We start from the raw sequence: 23423 nt of genomic DNA, 5'->3' as shown, positions 1-23423 counted from the left end.
ATGTATCCCGAAGACGACTCCAAAATTTCCCCGCATGCGGAGTTACCTGCGTCGCCGGTAGAAAGCTCAAGCACGGAGAATACTCCCCCCAAAGGAAGATTTGCTTATATCAAGTCGCCGCGATTTTGGTTGGTTCTGCTGATAGGGTATGAATATAACCCATAATTTTGTAGAAGAGAATGGGGAGAGATATTGGAAGTTAACAAGATATAGACAAATACTATCACTATGCATCACCTCTACAAACACCTTTTCCGGTCTTCTTGGGATGGAAGGAACCTCAATACCCGCGTTCCAGTCCTTCTTCAACTACGTTCTGCTCAACCTTGTGTACACCTCCTACACCCTGTATAAGTATGGATTCAAAGGATGGTGCAAGATGGTTTCGAAAGAATGGTGGCGATGTAATCTCACCCGCCCCCACTTCCCCGCCTTGTCGTAATGAGACGCACCCACTGACCACTTCATCACAGACATAATCATGGCGTTCCTTGATGTAGAAGGCAATTATTTCGTGGTCCTTGCATACCGCTACACGACAATTCTCAGTGCCCAACTAATCAACTTCTGGGCTATTGTCGTCGTCGTGATCATCTCCTTCTTCTTCCTCCATGTGCGCTACAAGTGGACCCAAGTCCTTGGCATCTTGATCTGCTGCGGAGGTCTCGGTCTTTTGCTTGCGAATGATGCCAAAAATGGTAGTGCACTCGGTGGAGTACCAACTGAGGTGAAGGGAGATCTTTTCATGTTGCTTGGAGCAACATTTTATGGTTTCAGCAACGTGTTTGAAGAGTTCCTGGTGTCGAAAAAACCTATGTATGAGGTCATCGGACAGATTGGGTTCTGGGGAATGTTGATCAACGGCGCCCAAGCTGGTATCTTCGACAGAAGTAGTTTCCGTACCGCAAACTGGAACTCCAAAGTTGGCGGGTACATGACTGGGTTCACCTTGACGATGTTCATCTTCTGTAAGTTTGCGGGTTTCTCGTGTTTTCTTTTTCTATGACGTTTGGATGACTAAGTGGAATAGACACTGTGGTCCCCATCCTACTACGCATGGCATCCGCCGCGTTCTTCAACATCTCCCTCCTCACTGCAAACTTTTGGGGTGTCTGCATTGGAGTGCAGGTTTTTGGATACACAATTGGGAAGTGGTACCCGATCGCCTTTGTAATGATCATTTTGGGTTTGATCATCTACTTTGTCATGAACGGGACGCTTGGAGAGTCTGAGAAGCCCTGGCTCGGGGAGAACCAGGAGGAGGGTGTATCAGGTGTAGGGACTGCGAAGAGAGCCCTTGGGGGGAGGGACGAGGAAACGGGGCCTAGGACGGGGGCCTAGGACGAGCCCCAAGCTTCGGTTATGTGGAATCTTCTTTAGATGGATAGAAAGTTCGTCTGCGTTCGAAGAGTAATTTATATTATAATTGCCATAGCTGTAAGGTTGCATGCTATTAATGAATTAAACAAAAAAAAAAAACTTATATTATGATTGGTATATAGTAATGATATTTACTGTTCTTATGTACCGTGGGTCGTTTGCCTTGTCGTACCTTGAAAATAACTTGAAGCTTCTCACATTGCCATAGGCTAACTACAATACCAAAAATGGGGCAGGGATTAGTATGTTAGTGCTACGGTAGTCTTGCTACAATGCGGTATTTTCGGGACTGCTGCATCATTTCGGCATTTCAAGGAGCATATTTTTCATAGAATGCCGTAGCAATACCATAGCAATACCGTAGCACTACCACAGCAATATAGACACATTTTAGCGTTGTGACCAGCACCAGGTCCAGCGCGCCAGTACGCCAGGTCCATGACCAGGACCACACCTACATGTAGGCTCGGACACCATGTTACAAGACTAGACCACACCTATACGACTTCATCATCATCATCATCATCACCAACATGAGCGTATCATAATCGAATAGTAGACGCAACTTCTAATTAAAATGACGTGTATATGTATGCCTAAGAGCCCAAAATTTATTTTTCAAAAGTATATCCCAATTGTTTAAACCCCATCCTAGGATGATAAGAATTGATGGATCGGTGGATGAAACAATATTCTGAAATGCTGCTTCACCAAATATGATATTCCAGGGTTAGGGGAATGGCATTGTCCTAAATACCACAAAAATGCCGTATTTTAGGAAATGCGGAAGTACTAGGGCAGTATAAATATACCACCCACACTGCGCAATCCAGGGAATATATAGATTATATAATACAGTATTGATACGGCATCGATAGAGCATTTGCTGAAAGGCGGCTTTACTCGCTCGACAACCGGAGTGCTACCCGGTTTTATGGGATGGCGTAGTACTACCGTACTAACCCCCACCCGTTTTTTGGTACTGTAACTGGCCCATCTTTTCGTAATGTCGCATTTACATCAATTCTAAACGCCTATGGCTCGCTACGTCTTAGGATGGGCCATTACAGTAGGCTGGATTGGTTTAAAGCACTTCATTAGCTCAGGCTTGCTGTTTGAATGCAGTGTAAAGCCTGATCTAGAGCTCATGGCTTTGTAGCAAGGAAGGGCATGTGAACACGCCCCGAGGAGCCCAAATCAAGAAATTAAGTTATCAACTGTTGGAGCATGAGCTATCACTCGCTCCAATCAAAGCTCTTTCTTTCTCTTTTTAAATTTTCTTTTCCTTATAGATGCTGTCCTCTACTTTAATCGAGTGTTGTCTCGTTCCCATCAAGAACCGGTAGTGTGAGCAATCAACTTCGTGATCGACACCAACACCCTTCATGCTCCTATCCATTAGTCAGTGCCATAGCCGGAAGACTTCCAATACCCCCCCCCCCCCTTTTTTCCTTTCCCAACCTCCTCTCACTCTCCCTCTCCTCTTCTCCCATACCTTACCTCTAGTTATCGATCACCGCTCTCTCCCCATCTGTTAAGCTTTCTTAGGATTTGTTGCATTAGGGACGCCTCGGCGCGGACCTAATTAACAGATTTAATATCGGGAAGATGGATGATGGTGTTGGGGTTCGTGCTTCTTTTTTTTTGTCTTGATCACAGATGGCCCAAGGTTATGGCGCTGTCGTCGAGGGAGAAGCGGATGTAGGAACACTTGATTAATTCTGTTTGTTGCCGGTGAGCTTCATTTTAAATACGTATGATCAAGCATCCTCCTTTCAATCGTCCCCTCTACATCCCCTCTTGCAGCTTCTACCAGATCTTTTGGCTTCAGTTCCAGATTTTTCATAGAGTGAGAGCAAGATGTTCTACAATTAAAAAAAATAAAAACACAAAAAGTACTGCATCGGAATTACCGATACTACTCCCACCCTTGGTTCGAAGCCAGGACGTCTCCGGGGTATCAACACACGGTGTTGTTACGGGGGCGATCTAGGGGACTTACCAACTAGACCACTCACCCATATTTTACAGTATCCCAAATTGATATTTGAGAGAACAGCTAAGCCGGTGCCAAGATAAGTGGTAATCCCTAACCCTATCAAGTTCAGTATCAAGCAAAGGCTTGCCGCACCCCCAACTTCCCACAACGCAAGACACCTACACATCCCCAACACTTCTCTTCTTCCCGGAATAAAATGTCGGTTTCTTTTGCAACATGTACTGGCCTCTGCCAGCTGTCGTTGACAAACTTTACACCCTCCCCCTAAATTCTCTTCTTACTGATGTGCCTCTCACGCCTGGCACCCCCCCCGGGGGGGGGGGGCAACTAAACATGAGTCAAGACAAAGCTTGGGATCGTCCTGAACAAGCTCTGAGTCGTGTCCGATACTAGGCCACTGCTTCCGTTGCTTCTGATACAGAGCTTCTCGGCACGGAGATTCTAGTGTTTGCTGAGATCGACTAGAACCACGAAATGAGAAGAACTCTTACCATTTTTCCTGAAGCTGAACGTAATTTCGCGAACTCGACGGCTTCTTTGTACTTCATGGATGGCGGAACGTTTAATCTATAGATAGCACCGCCGCCTATGAATTGGCTTACATCTAACCCGAAGGCTGATAAGTAGATGGCCTCCTCTTTAAGTGCTGACCTAGACAGCTAGCTGAAGCTATAACTGGCAGTCATATATCCTCTAGAGGGGTTTTGCGCAGGTTTGTTAACTTGATGATTACGCTTACCCGCTTATGTTCTGAAGTTTGTTGTCCTATGGGCCTTCAAATTTGTTTGAACCGACGTGTGCAGTGGACATCCAGTTAAGCATCAACTCTGCTTTGAGGCCTCTGCAAAATCTGCAGCGCTCCAACTAGGCGTGCGGGAGATTTTGAAGTTTACATATACATACTGCGCTAGTAATAGACATGATCACAGCACCTATGTGTATGTGTTTACTTTAGTCACCAACCACTTCCACCATGAATGAAGAGTTTCAGCACATAACGACCCAAATCGCGCGCGCATCTCTCCGCGCCAAATATTCCAAGCGTAATTCACCTATTCATACTTACAGCAACGGCATGTAAGCATGCTATCCTCTACCAATCTCACACCCATCTCCGTAGGTGCAACGCAGCAAACACCGGGAGGATGCAATCCGCAGGCAAGCAAGCTAGCTGCGGCCTCCGGACACATGACCGAAATATACGAGGCGAAGGCGCATATACATTCCAATAGCTTGCAAGCTGTTCATGGTCCTGTTATGGTAGACTCGGTAAATCTTCTTGGCGCTTGTTAGGATCCCCGCGGGGGGTGCGCACACCAAGTCTCAACTCCTCAATTAATGAATTAAACAAAAAAAAAAAAAAAAAAGTCCCAACTCCTCTAATGAGCGAGTGATAGTTCATGACTGGAACTTACAACACCGGCGTTGAAATTGTTGGCAACCACCTCTAGGTTTTCAGCTCCAAAAATAAGCTAAAAATACGATAAAGATCATCGCGACCTCATTCCGGCTCCTAGCTGTAGGGGTAGAGTAATGCATATATGCGGGCGTGTGGTCAGCCCTCACTCTTTACTTTACGCCGAGGCTTCTGCGCAATATCTGTCCCTTAAATCCCTACCCTGCTTTCTCTCTTGCGTATGTGGTTGGGCGTCGACAAATCCCCTCCTGCTCCTTCCTTAGTTCCATCCTCTTTCACAGAAACTTGACTAGCACAGAACTGGCCTCTATATCCTCGTCTCATACCGAACTTGTATCTACTAAAGTTACTTCGTAGCAGCTAAAATTATATACATATGATGGGAACACATCTCATCTTACAGGACAGCACACTGGACACATCATATAGACAGGTTGTTCAATTCGATAATACATATGTAACCAGCTCTGTTGACCCCTTTATCTAATTGTAGCTTGAGCTTGTCCTTTTTGAAGAGCGATCAATCCCCTTCCCTCAGCATAACGAATTATCAATCTTTCTCTCAGGTGGTGGATATGTCATCGAGTGATATCTCATGATGAAGATATTGTATCACTGATCAATATAGTTTGTCATATATCGACCTTCTCTCTCCTGTTTAGTAATTATCGGAAAGCTTGTCTGAAGACGAAAGGGTGCTAGGGGCAAGAAGATCTTGGAGTCCACACTACCAACGACGCACACTACCAAGGAGACGCACCCACCCAGTGGCACCCACCCAACCACAACACCCCCAAAAAAGCATCGCAGCAAAAAAAAAAATCATTTTTCTGTCCTCCCCACAACAGCACCACGCCAACCAGAATACTACATGTAGTACTACCCTCAGTCAAAACAAGCTCTCATCTTTTTGCAGCCATCATTAACCACCACTGCTTCTCCCCCGCAGCCAAAAGCTGCAGGGAAGCTACACAGGGTTAACATCACCTCTTGCATTTTGAAGTCATCATCGGGTCCTCCTTCTATCTCTTGGGGAGGGGGCGGTGAGAAAAATTCTCCTTATATATGGCACAACCTTACCCTTGCCGGCCGGTGCCAAGAGATCTGTGGAAGCTTAAACACACAGGCTGCATGAGCGACGTCACCGTGTATGTGCCTGAGCCGTTGTGTTGCGGCCGAGAGATACATAGTGCTTCAAGCGCCCCGCCCCGCCCCGCCCCCGGCCCGTACATGAAGTACGATGGGTCACCGTGATAATCCTGGCTTGCCGGGAGATTTTGTGGGCACATGTAGCTACCCTAGTTACTCGACATGGCGCTTGCCTTGCTTGACACTTGCGGGGAGGAATACATGAAGATACTAATATTCTGAGCAGGGTTTAGGCTCCTAGCCCCTCCTACTCTATCTACATGTACCCACTCTACATACACACTCGCTGCATGTTGTGTGAGGGGGTACATATATGGGAGTTGCCGGGCTCACGTGAGGGGGTGTGTGATATTGACTCCGGGGGAGAGAAACGAACTACCGAGAGAGAGATATCTAAGAGCCAACTGCCAGGCGCCAGGCGCGAGGGAGGGGAGGACAGACAATTGAAGGTGGGTTAACAAGTAATTGGGGGCGAAAGAAAGAAAAAAAACACAGCTTCTCACCGCTGCAGAGGCCCCCCTCATGAAAAAACTTGGAACGAAATTGGTGTACGCCCAAAGAAACCTGCTTCTTTTCCCACCGCCCAAAAATGCGCACGAGAAAGTTTTTTTCAGGCACATTTATGTATGTACAATATTCAAATTCTTGGCAACGGACATGTGACGTGATAGTCGATATCGAGATCAAAGAATAGGTACAGAGACAGTGAGTGAGACTCATACCGGTGACACAGACTAGGTACCTCCTCTACAGTAGATCCTCAGCCGGCCCTAAAAGAGGGGAAAACAATAGATAGAGTGATGATTGGCCCTCCCCATCACGCCACATCCAAAGAAAGAAACCAGGTTTTTTTCTCCTCTCAAATCAGTCACGAACGTGGTTGTCGCTGACTGGTCGCAGGCGAAATCCCCGGGCTGATCTGGAGGGAGGCAGGAAACAGAAACGATCTCGTGTGACACGGCGATCTACACTTTGTGTTGTAGATTTGAGCATGTATCTCAGTCCTCATGAAGGTAGGTATTTTGTAGAGTAAACGATTGTCGATACATAGAGTAAGTAGAAAAAAACATGTACGAGTGACTTTTCATGACAAAACCAAGTAGCATACAGACATCGTCTCGTAACTTCGTCAAGCGTAAATGATCTAAGTAGTAGCCCCCCCCCCCCCCCCCCTTTTGTTCAGTGCACTGGAAAGAAAAGCAAACACCCTATTCCCCAAACCTAGCCTGCTAAGTTAGAAAAAAAGCCCAAAGAAAACGACCGACAAAAAAGAAGAGCCCCCCTTCCCTCCCGCCTCCCAAGATAGCTAGGTCTAGGAAATAAAAAGCCAAAACCAAAACAATAACCCCAAAGCACCGAAAAAAAGAAAAAGAAAAACACGCCCCCAAGAGTATGGCACACACAATACACACACACAACACGCACATAAGCACAGACAGAGACAGAGACACACAGAGTACATCTCCAGCCTCATTCTCACCACTGTCTAAACCGGCTCCTCCGATCCGGCTGCCTCCCATGTTTCTCATTCACCATCGACATCGCATGATGCAGGTCCTCCGTGCCCGCCGCCGCCCCACTAAAGTCATAAATCTGCCTCTCCGTGATGGTCTTCACCTCGCAGTCCCGCAGCGTCACCACCGCATCCATCAGCATCTGCGCACTGACCTGGTCCGCCACATACAGCCCCTCCTTCTCGCACCGCACCGACACAAGCTCCAGCCCCGTCAGCGCCGGAAAGATGCCCGCCCGCGTCGCCAGATACTCGCCCACCAGCACCTCCGCCTTCTCCTCGACGAACGTCGCCCAAAGCACTAGAGTTTTGAGGTTCGGTAGTACCACCGGCCGCTCATCGTCCTTGTCCAGCAGCGGCGGCGTCCCCGACCCCGACGATGACCCCGACCCGGACCCCGACTCCACCGACGCCCGGCTCCACGCACTGCTCCGCCGGCGCCGGCTCCGCCCCAGCATCATATCACCGTCGCTGTCCCGGCCGCCCCGCCGCCCACGGAATATCAGCCCCATCGACACCCGCCCGCGATAGAAGTCCAGATACGTCAGCGCGGGGCTCGCCCTCAACAGTGCGCGCAGCTCCTCGCACGCGCCCTCATCTACGCCTACAAGCCCGTCCTCGTCGACGGCGAAGTAGCTCTCCGGCACACTGATGGTTAGGTGGGTCAGCGCCGTCGGTCCCACGGCACCGTACGAGCAGCCGAGATCGCGCCACCAGTCGGTGCGTGTTAGCTTGCGCAGGTGGCGACAGTGCGAGAAGAGGGTGCGCATGAGGGAGCGAGCGGGGGTAGCCGAGGTGCTGTGCGGTTCGCCAGAGAGGTCGTGGCATTCGAGGGATTCGAGCGAGGGCAGGTGCGGGATGAGGGAGAGGAGGGCGGAGCGCGCGGTGTGGACCGGTGGCTCGTCTTTGAGGAGGGGGTGGCCCCAGTTGAATTCTTGGATCTCGTTCTCGTCTTGGAATTGGGGCAGCGGGGCAATGTCGATTGTGAGGCGGCGGACGAGGGTGGTGAGATGCGGGGAGCTAGGTGGGAGAGGGGAAGTTTAGCGATTTGGGCCTTCGAGGAATTGCAGGCAAAAGATATCATGATCCTCCACTCTCTCTCTCTTTCTCTCTCTCTCTCTCTTTCTCTCTCTCTCTCTCTCTCTGGTGCATATGCAAAATGATAATGGCAATTGATGACAGGGAATTTAAAAGAGCTCACCCCCTCTTCTCCTCCAAGAGTTCCGGGCATTGGTTTTTTGGGGGGAATTGACAATTCTCGCCACCCAGACGGACAGACGACGACAGCAGGCAGAAGGCAGAGGCAGCAAAACACAAAACTCACCTCTTCAAAACTCGCAGCTGGCTCTCGCGGTAGGCATAGGGATCGAACCTGATCTCATGATACAGCTTCGCGACCGCCAGCCTCCAAAAGGTCCTGCTGACGGCCGCAACGCGCGCCAGGTCCGTCTTCTCGAGGTATCCGATAATCTGCTCCAGAATCTCCTCTGGGAGCTTGTGGGTATTTGCATTCGTTCGCATGTTTGTGTTTAACATGATCATGACTCTTGTCCAAGTCTGGTTGTGAGGAAGGTTCAAGCAACTGATGTGCTGCTGGTGGTGAGTAGCAGTCGTGGGTAGTAGTAGTAGCGGTAGTAGTAGTAGGGGTTGGTGAAGTGTAAGTGCCGGAAAGGAGAAGTCATTGTTCGACTTCTTTTTTTTTTTTTGTTGCTGCTGCTGCTTTGCTGCTTCCCCCCCCCCCCCCCCCCCTTCCCCTTGCCTTCCCTTACTTACCCCCCCCCCCCCCCCCCCCCCCGGGTTGCTGTCTCGTTTATTTTATCAGATTTTTCCTACTACTGCTACTTACTGCTACCCGCGGGCGGAAGTTGAGGCCGGCCTGATAGGGATGGTCATGATCGTCGTGACGCTGTGCCACCCTGCATTGCGTAGCAAGAGACCCGAAACGAACAGGCAGCAGAAAAAGAAAAAAGGAAGGCCCTGTAGGCAGCATCATCATACATAGCCAGGCCAGCCAGGCCCCTCCAAACGAAAAAAAAAAAAAAATCAACCCATGCAGTTTTTGGTTACCGCGAGTCGACCTCGTGGGGTGGGAATTCCGGGAGGGAAGAAGAGCCAGCGCCAAAACCCTTACTTTGCAGGGTCCAGGGTGGGAAAGACGAATAAATCGAACGACAAGTCTCCCAAATGACATAGCGATACCTACTCTAGAGTACCAGCGCTCTAGGTACTCTAGGTACTCTACTGGCTCTGCGTAGGTATCCATCGTATGGATATACTCAAAGCGGATGTACTCTAGTCGCCCCTACCAAAGAAGAGAGAGTGATTGCTGCAGGTGCAGGCCAAGAATGATCAACCTCTCTGAGCTCTTCCTTCACACTTTCACACTGCGCCCCTCTGCCTGACCCCCCATGTGAAAAAGAGTAAAAAAGCCGATTCCCGTTACGTTACCGAAGGATCCAATTTACTCAGGCGCAAAAGTAAAAAGAGAAGTGTGTTTATTATCGATATGTTGAGCACAGTCACATGACTGCAAATATCACTGGTAGAGTAATAATAAACGTAGTCCCGCTGTTGACCGTTCGGCATTGCTCATCCGAGAAAGCAATTGGAACGGATCCAGCTGGGAATGGAGTGCTAAACAGAAAGTCTCTGCATAAACACACAGACGCTGTTGCATAAGGCAGCTACCTAGCTGGGGAGTGTGTGTGGGATGCTATGAGCAAATAGGAATATTAGCTGGTGATCATAATTGGGGGGGAAATGCGATCTTCCAGAACGTTTTATTCTCCTCGGACCAATTACAAAAGAGGGCAAATCAGAGAAGTTATCAATTGCCTTACTTCTCTTTGAGAGATATTCAACTCCCGGTGCGGTGAGGTTGATGCTGTTCTATTCTCGTGATAGACAAGGTATGGCCTGAAGTCAACTCGGAGAGACAGACAGCTCGAGAGACAACCGTACCTAGAGCACTAGTAGAATAGTACTCGCAGCAGGTAACAAGTACCCGAAAATGCACGTCCTAATCTGCAATTTCCATTGGAGTAGAAGTCAAAATACACTAAAAACTTGTAGCTGCATATTCGGGTACTTCATGCCTGTCGCGAGTAATAAAGTACGTATAAGTATGCAAGTAGAGTATTTGTGACTTGAGTGACCACCTGTGACCGCGCGTCACCCTACCGACGAGTCTACTACATATAGCAATTACATCTCAAACCCAAACCCAACTATCAATACTTAGCGCTCCTCCTCATTCCTCCACGCAGGAGGCACAGTAAAGTTACCTACTAACAGACTCACCAAGAACACCTCTTCCCCGTCTAGCACATGTTTCAAATCTCGATCTCACGATCCACCAGGATTGGGAGCTCCCCCAAAACAGCGCTATGTATCCACGTTGGATGACCAGACATGAAACTACCTTACCTACCTATACTCTACCTAGAGTAGGTAGAGGAGATCAATGATCCACAAACAAAACCCCTCTCCAAAACAAGATTACCGAATTCCCACGAGACAAAACGATTGGTCCATCGATCCCGCTTACATTCGGCTGAATTAGGAAGATGGATGAAACGGACAGCATATGCCAATATCTACTGGGTTGGTATGGGTAAAAAAGCGTGATTGAATTTTTTTTTTTTCCTCGCTTCCCTTCTTCTGCCAGTACCTGCCAGCCAGTTAAGTATCAATATCCAACCCGGTCCAAAACAACGACAGACGACAACAACGACCAACAGCCTCATTCAACCGGGAATGTATGAGGTCATATATCTGTCCCTCTGAAACGAAACGGAAACAATTCAACGAAATATAGCAAGAGAGATATGAAACGAAATCGAGAAGATGTTGACAGCAGCACATGCAAAGCAAGTTTCATCAATATCAAGCAACCAAGAGTAGAGTATGCTAGCTAGAAAGAAAACAAATCTGAAAAAAGAAAAAAAACAAAAGGCTAGCCATGAAATCACTATATTACACGGGAGCTTTTGAATTTCCCTTTTCTTCCCCTCCCTCTCCCCTCACCCACTCAAATCCCCAACCCCATTGAATTTTAGGAACAATTGTCAGCTCATGCGATGACTAATGGTACTCGATAGCAGACAGGCAGCTCAGGTAAACTCTACTTATTCTACATCCTGTTTCTCCAACCAGACCTTCACGCCGGCCCACACTCACTGTCCTCCGTTCTCCCACAACCCGGGTACAATTGTGCCTATTCACGTGGTTTATATCATCACCCGATCCCGGCCCATAGATTGATCCCTCTGCCCGCCCGCTCTGCCGGCGCGCTTATAGTGAAGCAGCACCGATGCTTCCCCATCCCAGCACAAGCATCACAAGCCCTCCCCCTTGTCGACCCGGGACAAGGGACGTGCTAAAGAAACGAGAAAAGAGAACAAGAGAAAAGTCAACAAATCAAAAAAGCAGATACGCCGGATAACAATACGGAATAGAGAGATTTGGGAGAAAAAATAGATTTGGCGGTGGCAGAAATAAAGGCAAAAAAAAAAAAAAGAAAAAGAAGATATAAGAAACATTTCCCTTTGGCAGTATAAAATAAGATATAAAAAGGAAATTATCGCGAAACGCATAAGCCAGCGCCAAGAGAAAGAAAGATTCCCCACCGCCTTTTTTAAATTTATTTATTGAATCCTTCTCGCAATTTACGCCTCCTCTTTCGGGACCTCCTCCTCATTCACTTCCACCTTGATTGGCTCCTCACTGTTTTCATCAGCTGCGTCCCCCGCCGTAGTGGTTTTGACTGCCAAGTTAATAGCAATCTTCTTACTGGGCGGGCTGCCGCTGCCTCCGAAACTCCTCTTCCTCGACCCCATTTGGATGAGGCTACTTCCACCACTTGGGCCTCTCTTTTTTGTCCTAGACAATTTACCCAGCTCATCGTCGTCTTCCTCCTCTCTCCTCCTCTTCTCTGCCAGTCGCTCGGGCATGGGCAGGCTCGATACCGGCTCTTCTGATTTTGACCTGACCGTTGACGGTGACGTTGACGGGCTTGGGGTTGCTGATGATGAGGGATCCTTTACTGGCGAATCTTCCATCTTTATCTCAACCTTGACCTCACCCTCGTCTTCCTTCTTGACAGTAGCTTCCTCTCCGATATCATCCATGGATTCTTCATCTGCATAATCCACCAGTCCCTTCATCACCGGTGTACCTCCGTTGATAAGCCTTAGGCCTGGAGTGTTGTCTTCTTCGTCTGAACCGTTGAAGTACTCCTCTTCCAAAGGATCTGTTTCTTTGATTCCGTCCCATCTTCGTGCGCCGTTGATTTGGTTTCTACAGGTCGGACGAATAGAGTGTGAGTAACAGTAACCTTTGGGGATTGATGATGGCACAGCATATACGAAACTAGCTAATTAATACTAACCTTGGCGTGCGGTCTACCTCTGAGGGATAATTTGACGGCAAAGTACTATCTTGCATTTGATCGTTTCTTAAGATTAGAACGGAGAAGGTATCGACATATGTAATCATTGACATCTTTTCACGGTAATTCTCAACCAAATGGAGGATAATTTGCTTTACGTTTTCCTATTTTCGAACCCCATTAGCACTACTGAACACCCGTGATAATATGACCAAAAATACCCACAGAAGGGGAAAGGCTCCAAACCCGTTTGATGAATTCGAAGAATTCTAAACAAGCTGAATTGAGTAAATTATCTCTTGGCATGGTTTCAATGACAATGTTCAAAATGGGTTCGAACAACTTGTGCTTGATCATATGCCGGATATAAAACTCATCCTGTAAACCTACACATACGCGGAAAAACTTCAGTGCAGTGAGCTTGAGGTGTTTCTGCGGCGATTCCAGCAGCTGTGCTACTCGCGATGGTAAATTCTCAGCTAATAGGAAGTATTTGCCCCGGAATGCGTGTTGTCGGACGAAAATGCACAATGTCTCCACAAGATGTGAATACAGTGATACCTCCGCTATCGATAACCCTTTTACTGCCCATTACGAAATTCCGTCAGTCATTTACTCTCTTTCCATATCCCCCGCAATACACACCCTCCATATTCTAAAGTGTCCTTACGTGATGTTCTCTTGCTTAAGTCGGATAACGGCAGAAATAGCTTTTTGGCGGACTCATCATAAAAGTTCTTCAAGAAACTCTCCGTCTCATGGTCTGTGGAATGACTTCGTAGTCTCATGGTGATATCACTAGACTTTCCAAGTCCTTCAAGTTGCGGTCCTGTCGCGGGATCCAGCAACACCCTGATAGCATCCGCGATCTGTCCCTTTACTCCCAAATCTTGCTCTCCTAGCAATAGCTCAATTAATGTGTCGGTCAATGGCTTCTGCTTGTCGCTGATCTGTCGGAATATAACGTTGCGCATCATCACTGGATCGTGGTCTATCATGGCCACAAGGACCTCAGTGCCGGCGATCCTGACGGCAGCGTCTTCGTGGAGCAGCGCAAAATCTATAACGGCAAATAGGCCATTCTGAATAAAGTATGTGTAGAGCTGGGTTCTAGCAGGACCCTGGAGGTTCTTTGCGATGGAACAGCATTGCTGAATGAACAGAACACCATTCTTCTTTTTCGACGGTTCCGATCCCTCTGTGTGAAAAATCGCGAAAAGATCCTTTAGGAAAGCTTGGTTGCTTTGCAAATGTTGCAGGATGTCAACCTGATTGAAGAAGATAAGAGAATTAAGTACGGAGAAAGTCGGATCGTCGAGAATTCTGGCCAGCACAACGTCTTTCAGATACTGCAGCCGGTATGTCCAGTGGATCTTTTTCTTGATCTCCGGATCTTTTATCGGCACTACCTCCTTGAATTTTGATTTGTCCGAAAGGAATTGGCGGTGATTGGCCTTGTGGCTTGGGAAGTCAGGGTCGTCTGCATGCAAGCCAGGGGCGTTAGCGTAAGTGACGCACTGCATATTGTGCTTCCCATCCTCCTAAACTTACACTCTAGGATCCCTACAACCCCCAGTACAACCTCATCCATGACAATGTGCTCGATGATCAACGTATCGTTCAATAAAATCATCATCTTCATAATATTGCATAATCTGTGAAGGTTATCCAAGCTCTCTAAATCCTCCGCAACCTCCAATAATGGAATAAGCTTTCCAATGTAGTCTTCACTAAGGATGAATTTGCCCAATGAATCTCTTCCCGGCACTGTTGAGCTCGCAATTCGAATCTGATTTTCGATATCCATGAGGTTACCAAGTTCCGGGGGAGGCAACATTACGGAAGCTATCATGGCTTCGTTTGGATCGTCTGATAACATCTCATCTGTATCTTAAATATTAGAATCTTTGTCGATACCCGGTCGGTGCCCATGGTTCCAGATAGGAGTAGCAATAGCGAATAAATTGAAGGGTATCGGCAAGGACAAACATAGAGACGGTAGATGGGGGATGTTAGCTACATACCTGTTCCGGACATGGACAGTAAATGAGTTTGGACATGACTAACGAACTCCCTGTAGTGCGTTTATCCGTAAGTACGAAGTACAAGCCACTTGACATCATATCATCACCATTCTCCGCGCACTTTTAATAGTATATATAACGACGGGTGCAAGAGCTAGAGATGAACCTACCAGATCGCTGCACACCCTTCGGGTTCTTGGAAACTCAATGCCATGTCTGTACCATGCGGCTCAGTCCACACGATAAGGGTTTCTACGTCATGGGGTATTAGCGACACTTTTGAGGCAAACCTGAAAGGCGCACTTGGAGAATCATGCCACCTATTTTCCTTCTGCACTTTACCGGTGCCTTGGAGAGATTGGAATCGTGGGGATGTGATAAAATCGATACTTACCCTGTTGTTTCTGATAGCCATCATCTTTTATTATCTTAGTCTCTAGCAGCATCCGGTCCTGCTCCTCCTCCGATTTCACCTGTATATGAGGTTCGTCCTACAACAGCGCGCCACGACCATCAGCCACCTATAGCCTACAACATAACGACGACCAATCCATCCGGGCACGAAAAAGCCAACAATTGCAAGATGAAAAATTTCGAGCCATTGCCAACAGCTTCGGGATCGTCGTGGTCGCACTAACAAGATAGGCCCGGGGAAAAAAATCCTTACATTAACCAGCTGTCCTGTGCAGTATCCAGTTCCCCTATCGAACCAGTCATTGTTCCTCAACTCATATACCTTTACTCGTCGCGGCGTCGTCGGCGGATTTGGCACTGTTAAGGCCATCATAGTCGATCGGCGATGTTCCCAGCGGGGGTAAGACGGACGACGAGGGAAGCGCGGCGACTTATCGTAGCCTTCCTCCTCGTCGCCTAAGATAGACTAGATTTGCCCTGATTAGAAAGCCCCCAAACACGGGTGCAAACGCAGATATTTGGGAGGGATGTTGAATATAGCGGTAGTTGTAACGTTTTCGCTATTGACGAGGCTGTAGAGAGCTTTGGGCTGTGGACGTGATGTGTTGTGGTGTGGTCTCGGTTGGCGCGATGAGTGAGGCTCGACAGACCAGAAGTTGTTTTTAGCGGGCAGGGGCCTCTATTACTCGAGCACAGTTATGGTAGTGCCTGGGCGTCTAGGTTGTTGTTGATACTGCGAGCTGCCGACAACGCGCGTCTGGGGGGTGGAGGGTGGGGGGAGAGATTCGCGATGGGGCTGACTGACTCCTTACGAAGGAGGGGAGCGCCAGGCAGTAGATGAAGGTCGGGATGGGATGGGGAAGGAGTCGATGATGGAATATGTCGAAGATGACGATGTAATGTGAGGTGTGTGGTGGGTTAAGATTGATGAATATTTCCGAGAGATCTTTTGAGGAGTGAAATGTGGGTATGTATGGACGATATTGGTATGGATGGGGGGAGGGATGAAGTCTGAAGCAGGCAAATAGTGGCGACAACCCTTTTTCCGAGTGGTACACCTGTTACCAGTGAGAGAAGGAGAAGACTTGATTTCTCCCCTTCCTCGAGTGTTCCCTGGAATGATTATTACCGTATGAACCGGTATGGTATGTATGCCGTTGAATTCCTCTTCCCACCCTCTTTTTCTCTTTCCCTCTCTAGCTCTTGATAAGTCACTTAGACAAGTGACCACTTTTCGCTCGTTCGATACTCACTAGTACTAGCAAAATGCTTTTTCCTCAGTCTCTTTTCTTCTCTTTTTATTCCTTGCTCCTCTCCCTCTCTTGTCCGGTCAGTTGGATCTAAAAACAACGATCGATCGCCGGAAGATTGACTGAGTGATATGGCAAAGAAAGGGCACACGGCAATGTTCTCTATTCTTTCCGTCTCTCTATTTTTTTTTTCTTCTTCACTACCTTTCTTTTCCTCTATCCCACAAAAAGATCTTCCGTCTCCACTATCACACTCTCTCCCCACTCTTCGAAGAGCAAGCTGTTGCTGGCGTGTTAGGGATATATTCTCCGCCGCTTTGGTCAAAAACGAGGACGGGTATATAAGAAACAAGAGAGGGAGCACACGAGCAACACTAACCTATCTCCTGGTCGAAAAGCCAATGGGAATGGCGAGAGAAAAAGAAAGAAAAAAGGATGATAGGATAATATGCGAGTGAGACAACCGCCCAAACGAACGAACCCTCGCAGTAGCAGCAGCAGGCAGCTTTAGCTCAACAATTGCGGGACCGAGTTTGGGTTCCAAGGGAGTGGGAACGCGGAGGGGGGAAGGAGAGAAAGAGCGAAAAGAAAAAAAGGGAAGCGGAAACGGAAACGGAAGGGGGGGAGCTTGAGCCTTGAGGGAAAGAAAAAAAAAAGCTGGGGAAGCCAGCCAAATGGGGAGCGAGTGTTAAGGGCTGTGCCGGGCCCTGATTGCGCGAGAAATGGGAGTCGCGTAAGCTACTAAACTCTAGTGCAAGCGGTATGTATGTCACTCAGTGTCGACGGTGGTGACTCGAACTCCGTCAAGCTCTATCTCTCACTCCGTCTCTGCGGGGAGCTCGGACTCGAAATAGAGGAAAAATAAATAAATAAAAACAAGCTCAGCAGCATGAGCAGCAGCACCGTACCAGATAGAATGCCCCCCCCCCCAAAAAAAAAAAAAAAAAAAACCAACAAGGAAACCTGGGTGCAGTTGCTCTAGAAACAAGACCCACTACCAAGATGTTCCAGAAGAAAGCCACGGAAGAATACCTGCTTCGATTCGCGTAGTAGGGAACGTACCCCCGAAACAAAAACTGATGAACGACAATTCTGCCGACAAAAAGAGGCTCTTCTTCCGGGATCTTCGACAAGAATGTTTACGTAGTGGATCATGACAGTGTGGCAATATTCACCCCAAATATGGATCACTAGTGCCACTGGCGGTGGTGTCAATGTCAATCGGCAAGTACCAGCTTGTACCACATCCAACGTGTAACTACACTCCAAATGTCAATGTCGTTAAGAAAAAGAAGAGCTCCACAGCATCAAAACTTAAATTGGCTCTTCTTTTTTTTACTTTTCAATTTCATTTCTTCATTTCCTTTCTCCCCAGCCCAGCAGCTCGCCTCCACGAAACTCCTACATGATCTGTGTGAAGTTTGGCTTCCTCACCCCAAAAACCGCACCCAATCTTATCAAAAGTAGGCTGCGCGTCACGCTCTCTCCCCAGGGTCTCGCCCCTGCACGCTCGTCCCATTTGGGATGCAGCTTCCAGAAACAGGCCGCATCTTTCCAGCGCACTGACCCCAATCCGCGCCGAAAATAGAACACCTCTCTCTCTCGGAACCCCTAACCCCTAAAACCCCCTCCCCTCATAAACATTTCAATGTGATGTAGGTGCACCGGTATGTGAACAACCTCACATACATAAAAGCTGGCTGGCCACCGCGTTTATCGCTTAATCCTTACCGAGATCCGAAGGGAAGGGGGGTTAAGTAGATACCGCCATAACTCGAGTTTTGGCGGTATCTTAGTTTGATTCGAAATCGACCAAACGTGCCTGGCCTGTTTCTCTTGGTCTTTTTTTTTTTTTTTTTTGGTTACAGCTTAAGCTTTTAATTTCAGCCGCGATACGATACATGACGACACGCGACAACCACACTTCACGCGTGAGGTGACAGTTGATAGGGCTAAAAATATATGGAGCCCTGTGGTTGGGCTGAGCTAGGTGAGGTGACGTAGGTAGGGCACATTGCTTTGGTACCGCCGCCACCGCCGCTGCCAGTCATGGATATCACTCGGTCGTGGCGGGTGTGGTGCTTATTTAGACGTCGGTGAATTATGAGGGTTTGGCGTTTTATGGTACGGCTACTTCCTAGATGAGATGTTGTATATTTGAAACCCTCTACACCCCCCAAGGATGATCTTTCGACAGTTTGTACTAGGGCCCGAAGTCACGGTAAGGATCAAGTCTATTAAAACCTAATTCTTCGCCGACAAGCATGCGTTCCTTAGCAGTTAGTGAACGGCCACTAGGGGAGGCACGTAATTCCCCACATGTGCCATGAAACACCGGCGGTGTCGAATCTGAGCACCCTGTCTTGGAGTTCCTAGTTGTAGATCACCCTAACTGCGTGACAGAACCTCGGGATTGTCTAACTCCCAACCGTCTAGTATTTTATTTGTAGCAAACAACTGCCTCGTTCAAACCAAACAGGCCGTCATTTACTTTAAATAAAACAATCGGTTTTGAAGACGTGGCCAGATGTTCTCTAGGCTAGTTGACAAAAGTCAGTAGTAATGATCATGGCAGGTACATGTACGTACTTTGTCTTAGATTTGCCAGCAGACAACACAGAACTTCGGAATTGTCTAGCTCCCATCAATCTAGTCTTCAGAGCCCCCATTGTTTTAGTTGTAAAAGTGAACCACATGCCTCGAATCTTCGACGCAGAAGGGACCATTTACAAATAAAACAATCGGTCCCGAAGACCCGGTCAGACATTCTCCAAGCTACATGTAGTAAGAAGATTCCCCAGGAAACCACATAGAACCTCGAGATTGCATACATTCCTGGCAATCTAGTCTTCGAGGCCCCCGTTATGTCCCGAAGACCCGACCAGACGTTCCCCAAGTTAGTTGAACGCAAAAGTCAGTAGTAGCAGCAGCACTCGTCAAGAAACACCTTCAACTAATAGGGAGGGGACCAGGGAGGGGGGGGCACAAAGTCAACGAAGCCAATGCCAAAACCCCGCCGGAGAAATCGTAGGCATGAGTTGTAGACTAGACTTACCTTGCAAACATTTCCCATGCCAATTGACACGGCTCCGTCTAAATGACGAGCCTTCCAACATGCAACTATTGAACGTATGGGCAACTCCGGACTGAAGCCCATACATCCTAACGCCAGCCTAGGCTGTCATCATCATGACAGGAGGTTTGAAAATGGAAAAGGGGGGGGGGGCGGGTTGTATATCGTAGGGGCAGTCATCATAATCGTGAGATTTATGGGGGCACAATTGACGGAGGAGAGGATGATTACCCAGGAGAAAAACGAGGGGGGGAAGAGGTGGGGGGTGGGGTGTGGGGAGCGAGAGGAAACAAGTGAGAATGGAGCGGGCGACCTGCAGGTGAAGAACGAAGGGGGGTAGTAAAGTGACGGAAGTGAAAGAACGGCAGCAGGGGAAAGAAACCGCAACGACAGAGACGGGAAAGAAGAAAGACGTAGTGCTGACGGTTGCGGTAGAAAAGAGGAGGTGGCAGCGAGAAGGAACCTTAGAGCGTCGAGTAACAGTGGTGGTAGGAAAGAAAGAAAAGAAAGGAAGCAAAGGAGGAGGAGGAGGAGGAGGAGGAGGAGGAGGAGGAGCAACAAACGAAAGATGTAAAGAAAGGAAGACGCAGGGCAACAAACCCACGTACCACACCACACCAAATCACATGCTCAGGTACAGTACCCCGAGTACATACATGCACTTAACGTAGGGCTAACATCTCAGCGGCACTAGCTCCCGAAACCTTAATTCCCACGTCACGTCACCCACCCCACCCCCACCCCCACCCCCACCCCCACCCCCACGCCAGCGCCGAGGCCAGGATCGCGCAACGCCCTAACTGCCAATCTTTCTCGGCAATCTACGCCCAGATGGCCCAGAACGTCATGTGCACCGGCAGATATGGGCGAGTGATAATCTATGATTAAGTACCACCACCACCACCCACCTATCTGATCCAACCACGAACTTCCCCTGTCAGCTGTCAGGAAGAGTGTGCGCTATCCAATCTGTGGATAAGGTTTTATGCCGGGTTGAGATACATGATCTGCAAATATGTTCTATACGGTGATTGGTTTGCACGATATAGAGCGACCCTAGCTCCCCGCGGCCCGGCCCCGTATGTAGCTACATGCATGAGCTCTCCTCGAGAGGGAGGGGTATAAATACCTCGATGCCAAACTACGAGGACTACAAAGCCTCTCGCACGCTCTTACGCCCTTACTCCAGTCCAGCAATCAGTATGCTACAAGCTAGGGCTATAGCTATAGCGAACCTTCCACACGCCATATATACGGTATACAACCCCGGCCATCAACTGGGGTGCCCTGGTCCACAAACATCCGTGGATAGTGTTTCAATGGGGGTAGAGTTTCTTCTCCAAACTTACCACACCACCGGGAGGATGTACTCGGTGTTGATAACGCCTACCATAAGGACTACAGGATGTTTATCATGGGTACTTGACACCTGATATCCGGGTATTGTGGGTGGCTGATAACAGTATCCTAACTACCGTCATGACGGATATGTATAGCAGCCATTGCCTCTAAATAGCATCGTTCAATCTCAGCAGCCAATGCTACTATGCATTTTCTATATCACGAAGGCTCAATAAGAGCCAGTTTACTGTCTTAGACACCAAGAAAAACACAAGACCAGGAACCACGATAAAGAGGGTAAAGATTATATTCCTACAAAACCATGGGAACTACAGAAGCAGCCAGAACGCCAGCCAGAAGCAGAAACACCGACAAGAAAGCCCGCCACGGTAACAGCTACTTCCTCCTCTTCACCAGCACCCCATCCCTCACCATCCCAAAGCTCACCCCCCCCTCGCCCGTCATCCACCCCGGCATCTTCACACCATCAAACACCACTCCGGCCTCCACCAAGCTCCTCACCCCCGCAAACACATGCGCGCCCTCCAACTTGACACCCACACTCGGCCTCCACTCCTCCTCCTCCCCCTCCTCCCCATCCCCGGGAAACACATCCTCCACCACAAACTCCACGCTCTCCAACCCCCTCCCATCGCCCACCCTCGCCCCGCCACCAAACCTCCCCTCCGCAACCCTCCGCCTCTTCTCCTCCTCCCCCCCCTTCTCCCCCTGCACCACCTCCACCCCCCGCTTCGCCCCCAAAACATCCAACGGCCCCCCCTCCACCCCCTCCGCATACACACTCCACACCCCCACCATGCCCCCCTCCCCCCCTCCCCCGCCCCGGTAAAAACACAGCGCCTCAAGCGTCCTGGCACACATCGCGCTCGCCCGTAACTCAAACCGCCCATGCTCCCGCGACACCGCGGCCGCAACGCTCTCGCGCACGACGTCGCGCAGCCCGTCGCCGCCCCCCGCGGGGATGTTGTGGTACACGTAGCCCGGGGCCGCCGTCGGGAAGGCAAGCCAGAAGATGCGCTTCGGCGGCGGCAGCGCCAGCGGGGGCGTGGGCGGGTGCGGGTGCAGCTGCAGGCGCAGGAGGTGCAGCGGGAGCGTGGGGTGGCGGGTCAGGAAGGTGTGGGTGCTGACGAGGGGGCGGAGGGTGGCGGCGAGGGCGGAGGTGAAGGTGGGGGCGTGGAAGCGGGGGGTTGGGGGGGGCGTGTGGGGGGTGGGGCGGTTGAGTGGGTGCAGGGTCGAGGCGGTCCATTTGTGGGTTGCGGGGTGGGAGAGCAGGTCTATGCTTGTTAGTGATGGAGGAAGAAGGGGAGGAGGTGGGGGGGAGGTACAGGAGTAGTCCAGCTCCGCGATCTGTAGTAGGTTCAGCCCGTCCCGCCATTCGCGCTCTACCACGCGCTCGACAACCTCTTTGCCCTTCACGGCGCGGCGCTTCATGGCCTCATACGCCTCTCTGGCCTTCTCGATGCCTCGCCCCCCCTCTTCGTCGTCGTCCTCGTCGTCGTCGTCGTCTTCGTCCTCGACGGGCGCGAAGTTCGGCTGGTAGGTCTCGGTCTTTGCCGGGTCCAGCCACGAGGACAGCACCAGCTCTAAAAGCAGGTCTTTTGTGAGCCGCGACAGCAGGCGGCGCGTCGACGGCGTGTGCGGTATTAGTGCGGTGTTGGGCAGCGGGGCGCCGGGTTTGGGCGGCATTGTTGTGGTTGTGGTTGTGGTTGTGGTTGTGGTTGTGTGGTGGTGGTGGGTGTGGTGAGGTTCTGAGGTGTGACGCGCACGGGTTTGTATCAGTGTCAGTGGGTGCCGGGGTAGGGGTGGGGGTGGGGGTGGGGGCAATGATCGCTGGGGCAGGTTAACTGACACAGCTGTACAGTGAGACTTGGGAATTAGAGGTACATGTATGTTTAGTTTAGCCCAGCTATCCTCGAGTGATCTATTGTAGCGATGCAATTGAGCACGTAAGGTAAGGGGCGAAAACACCATCCACGAGCCATTGACACAAAAAACGCAGAACGCGTCCAAACAAGCACCCCCAAAACCCAATCACATGCTTCCAAAAACCCCAATTCTCTGAATAAATAAAAAAGCCGAATAAACAGTCGTTGGTACCTACTAATTACTAGACTCCGCCTTGCCTATTCCGTCTTTCTTCTACTACCGCTGTTACTACTAACTGTTGCTGCTACATGTATTAAATACTAACCGCAGCCCCCCCCCCCCGTGCCACCCCAAAAGCCACTACATGCAATTATTAGTATCCGCAATTATTACAATTAACCCCCTACTACATGTACTACTAGTTTATTATTTGCAAAACCGCACTCAGAACTTTTGTATATATTCATGCACTCACGACCAAACAAAAACCGAACCAGACAAAAAACAAAAACAAAACCCAAAAGCCCGTAAAGCCCGTAGAGCAAAACACAATGTATGCAAACAATCCCCAAACAAAATCCCCAAAC

The 23423-nt window shown here is 49.3% G+C and overlaps 4 protein-coding genes across 4 annotated transcripts; 1 reads left to right on the top strand and 3 right to left on the bottom strand.

Annotated features, from left to right (window-relative positions):
• Positions 1-1341, top strand: H6S33_006471 (uncharacterized protein; the record flags this gene model as incomplete). The annotated part of the gene is made up of 4 exons (XM_044837825.1): positions 1-146; positions 214-404; positions 474-968; positions 1031-1341. The coding sequence occupies 4 exons, from the start codon at positions 1-3 to the stop codon at positions 1339-1341; spliced, it is 1143 nt and encodes a 380-aa protein (XP_044689998.1).
• Positions 1342-7421: 6080 nt separating this feature from the next.
• On the bottom strand, positions 7422-8979 carry H6S33_006470 (uncharacterized protein; the record flags this gene model as incomplete). Its single annotated transcript, XM_044837824.1, has 2 exons — positions 7422-8478; positions 8783-8979. The coding sequence occupies 2 exons, from the start codon at positions 8977-8979 to the stop codon at positions 7422-7424; spliced, it is 1254 nt and encodes a 417-aa protein (XP_044689997.1).
• Positions 8980-12125: 3146 nt separating this feature from the next.
• On the bottom strand, positions 12126-15658 carry H6S33_006469 (uncharacterized protein; the record flags this gene model as incomplete). The annotated part of the gene is made up of 9 exons (XM_044837822.1): positions 12126-12756; positions 12848-13011; positions 13244-13431; positions 13518-14327; positions 14399-14731; positions 14872-14921; positions 15042-15123; positions 15266-15362; positions 15539-15658. 9 exons carry the CDS (start codon positions 15656-15658, stop codon positions 12126-12128), a joined length of 2475 nt encoding a protein of 824 aa, XP_044689996.1.
• A 5687-nt stretch (positions 15659-21345) lies between these two features.
• Positions 21346-22656, bottom strand: H6S33_006468 (uncharacterized protein; the record flags this gene model as incomplete). The annotated part of the gene is made up of 2 exons (XM_044837821.1): positions 21346-22244; positions 22296-22656. 2 exons carry the CDS (start codon positions 22654-22656, stop codon positions 21346-21348), a joined length of 1260 nt encoding a protein of 419 aa, XP_044689995.1.
• Between the last annotated feature and the right edge of the window lie 767 nt (positions 22657-23423).

This window comes from Morchella sextelata, assembly GCF_020137385.1.
Source record: "Morchella sextelata strain SCLS chromosome Unknown scls_20, whole genome shotgun sequence".
NCBI lineage: Eukaryota > Fungi > Ascomycota > Pezizomycetes > Pezizales > Morchellaceae > Morchella > Morchella sextelata.
The sequence above is the reverse complement of the archived record's forward strand: the minus strand, read 5'-3'. Positions and strand labels throughout refer to the sequence as shown.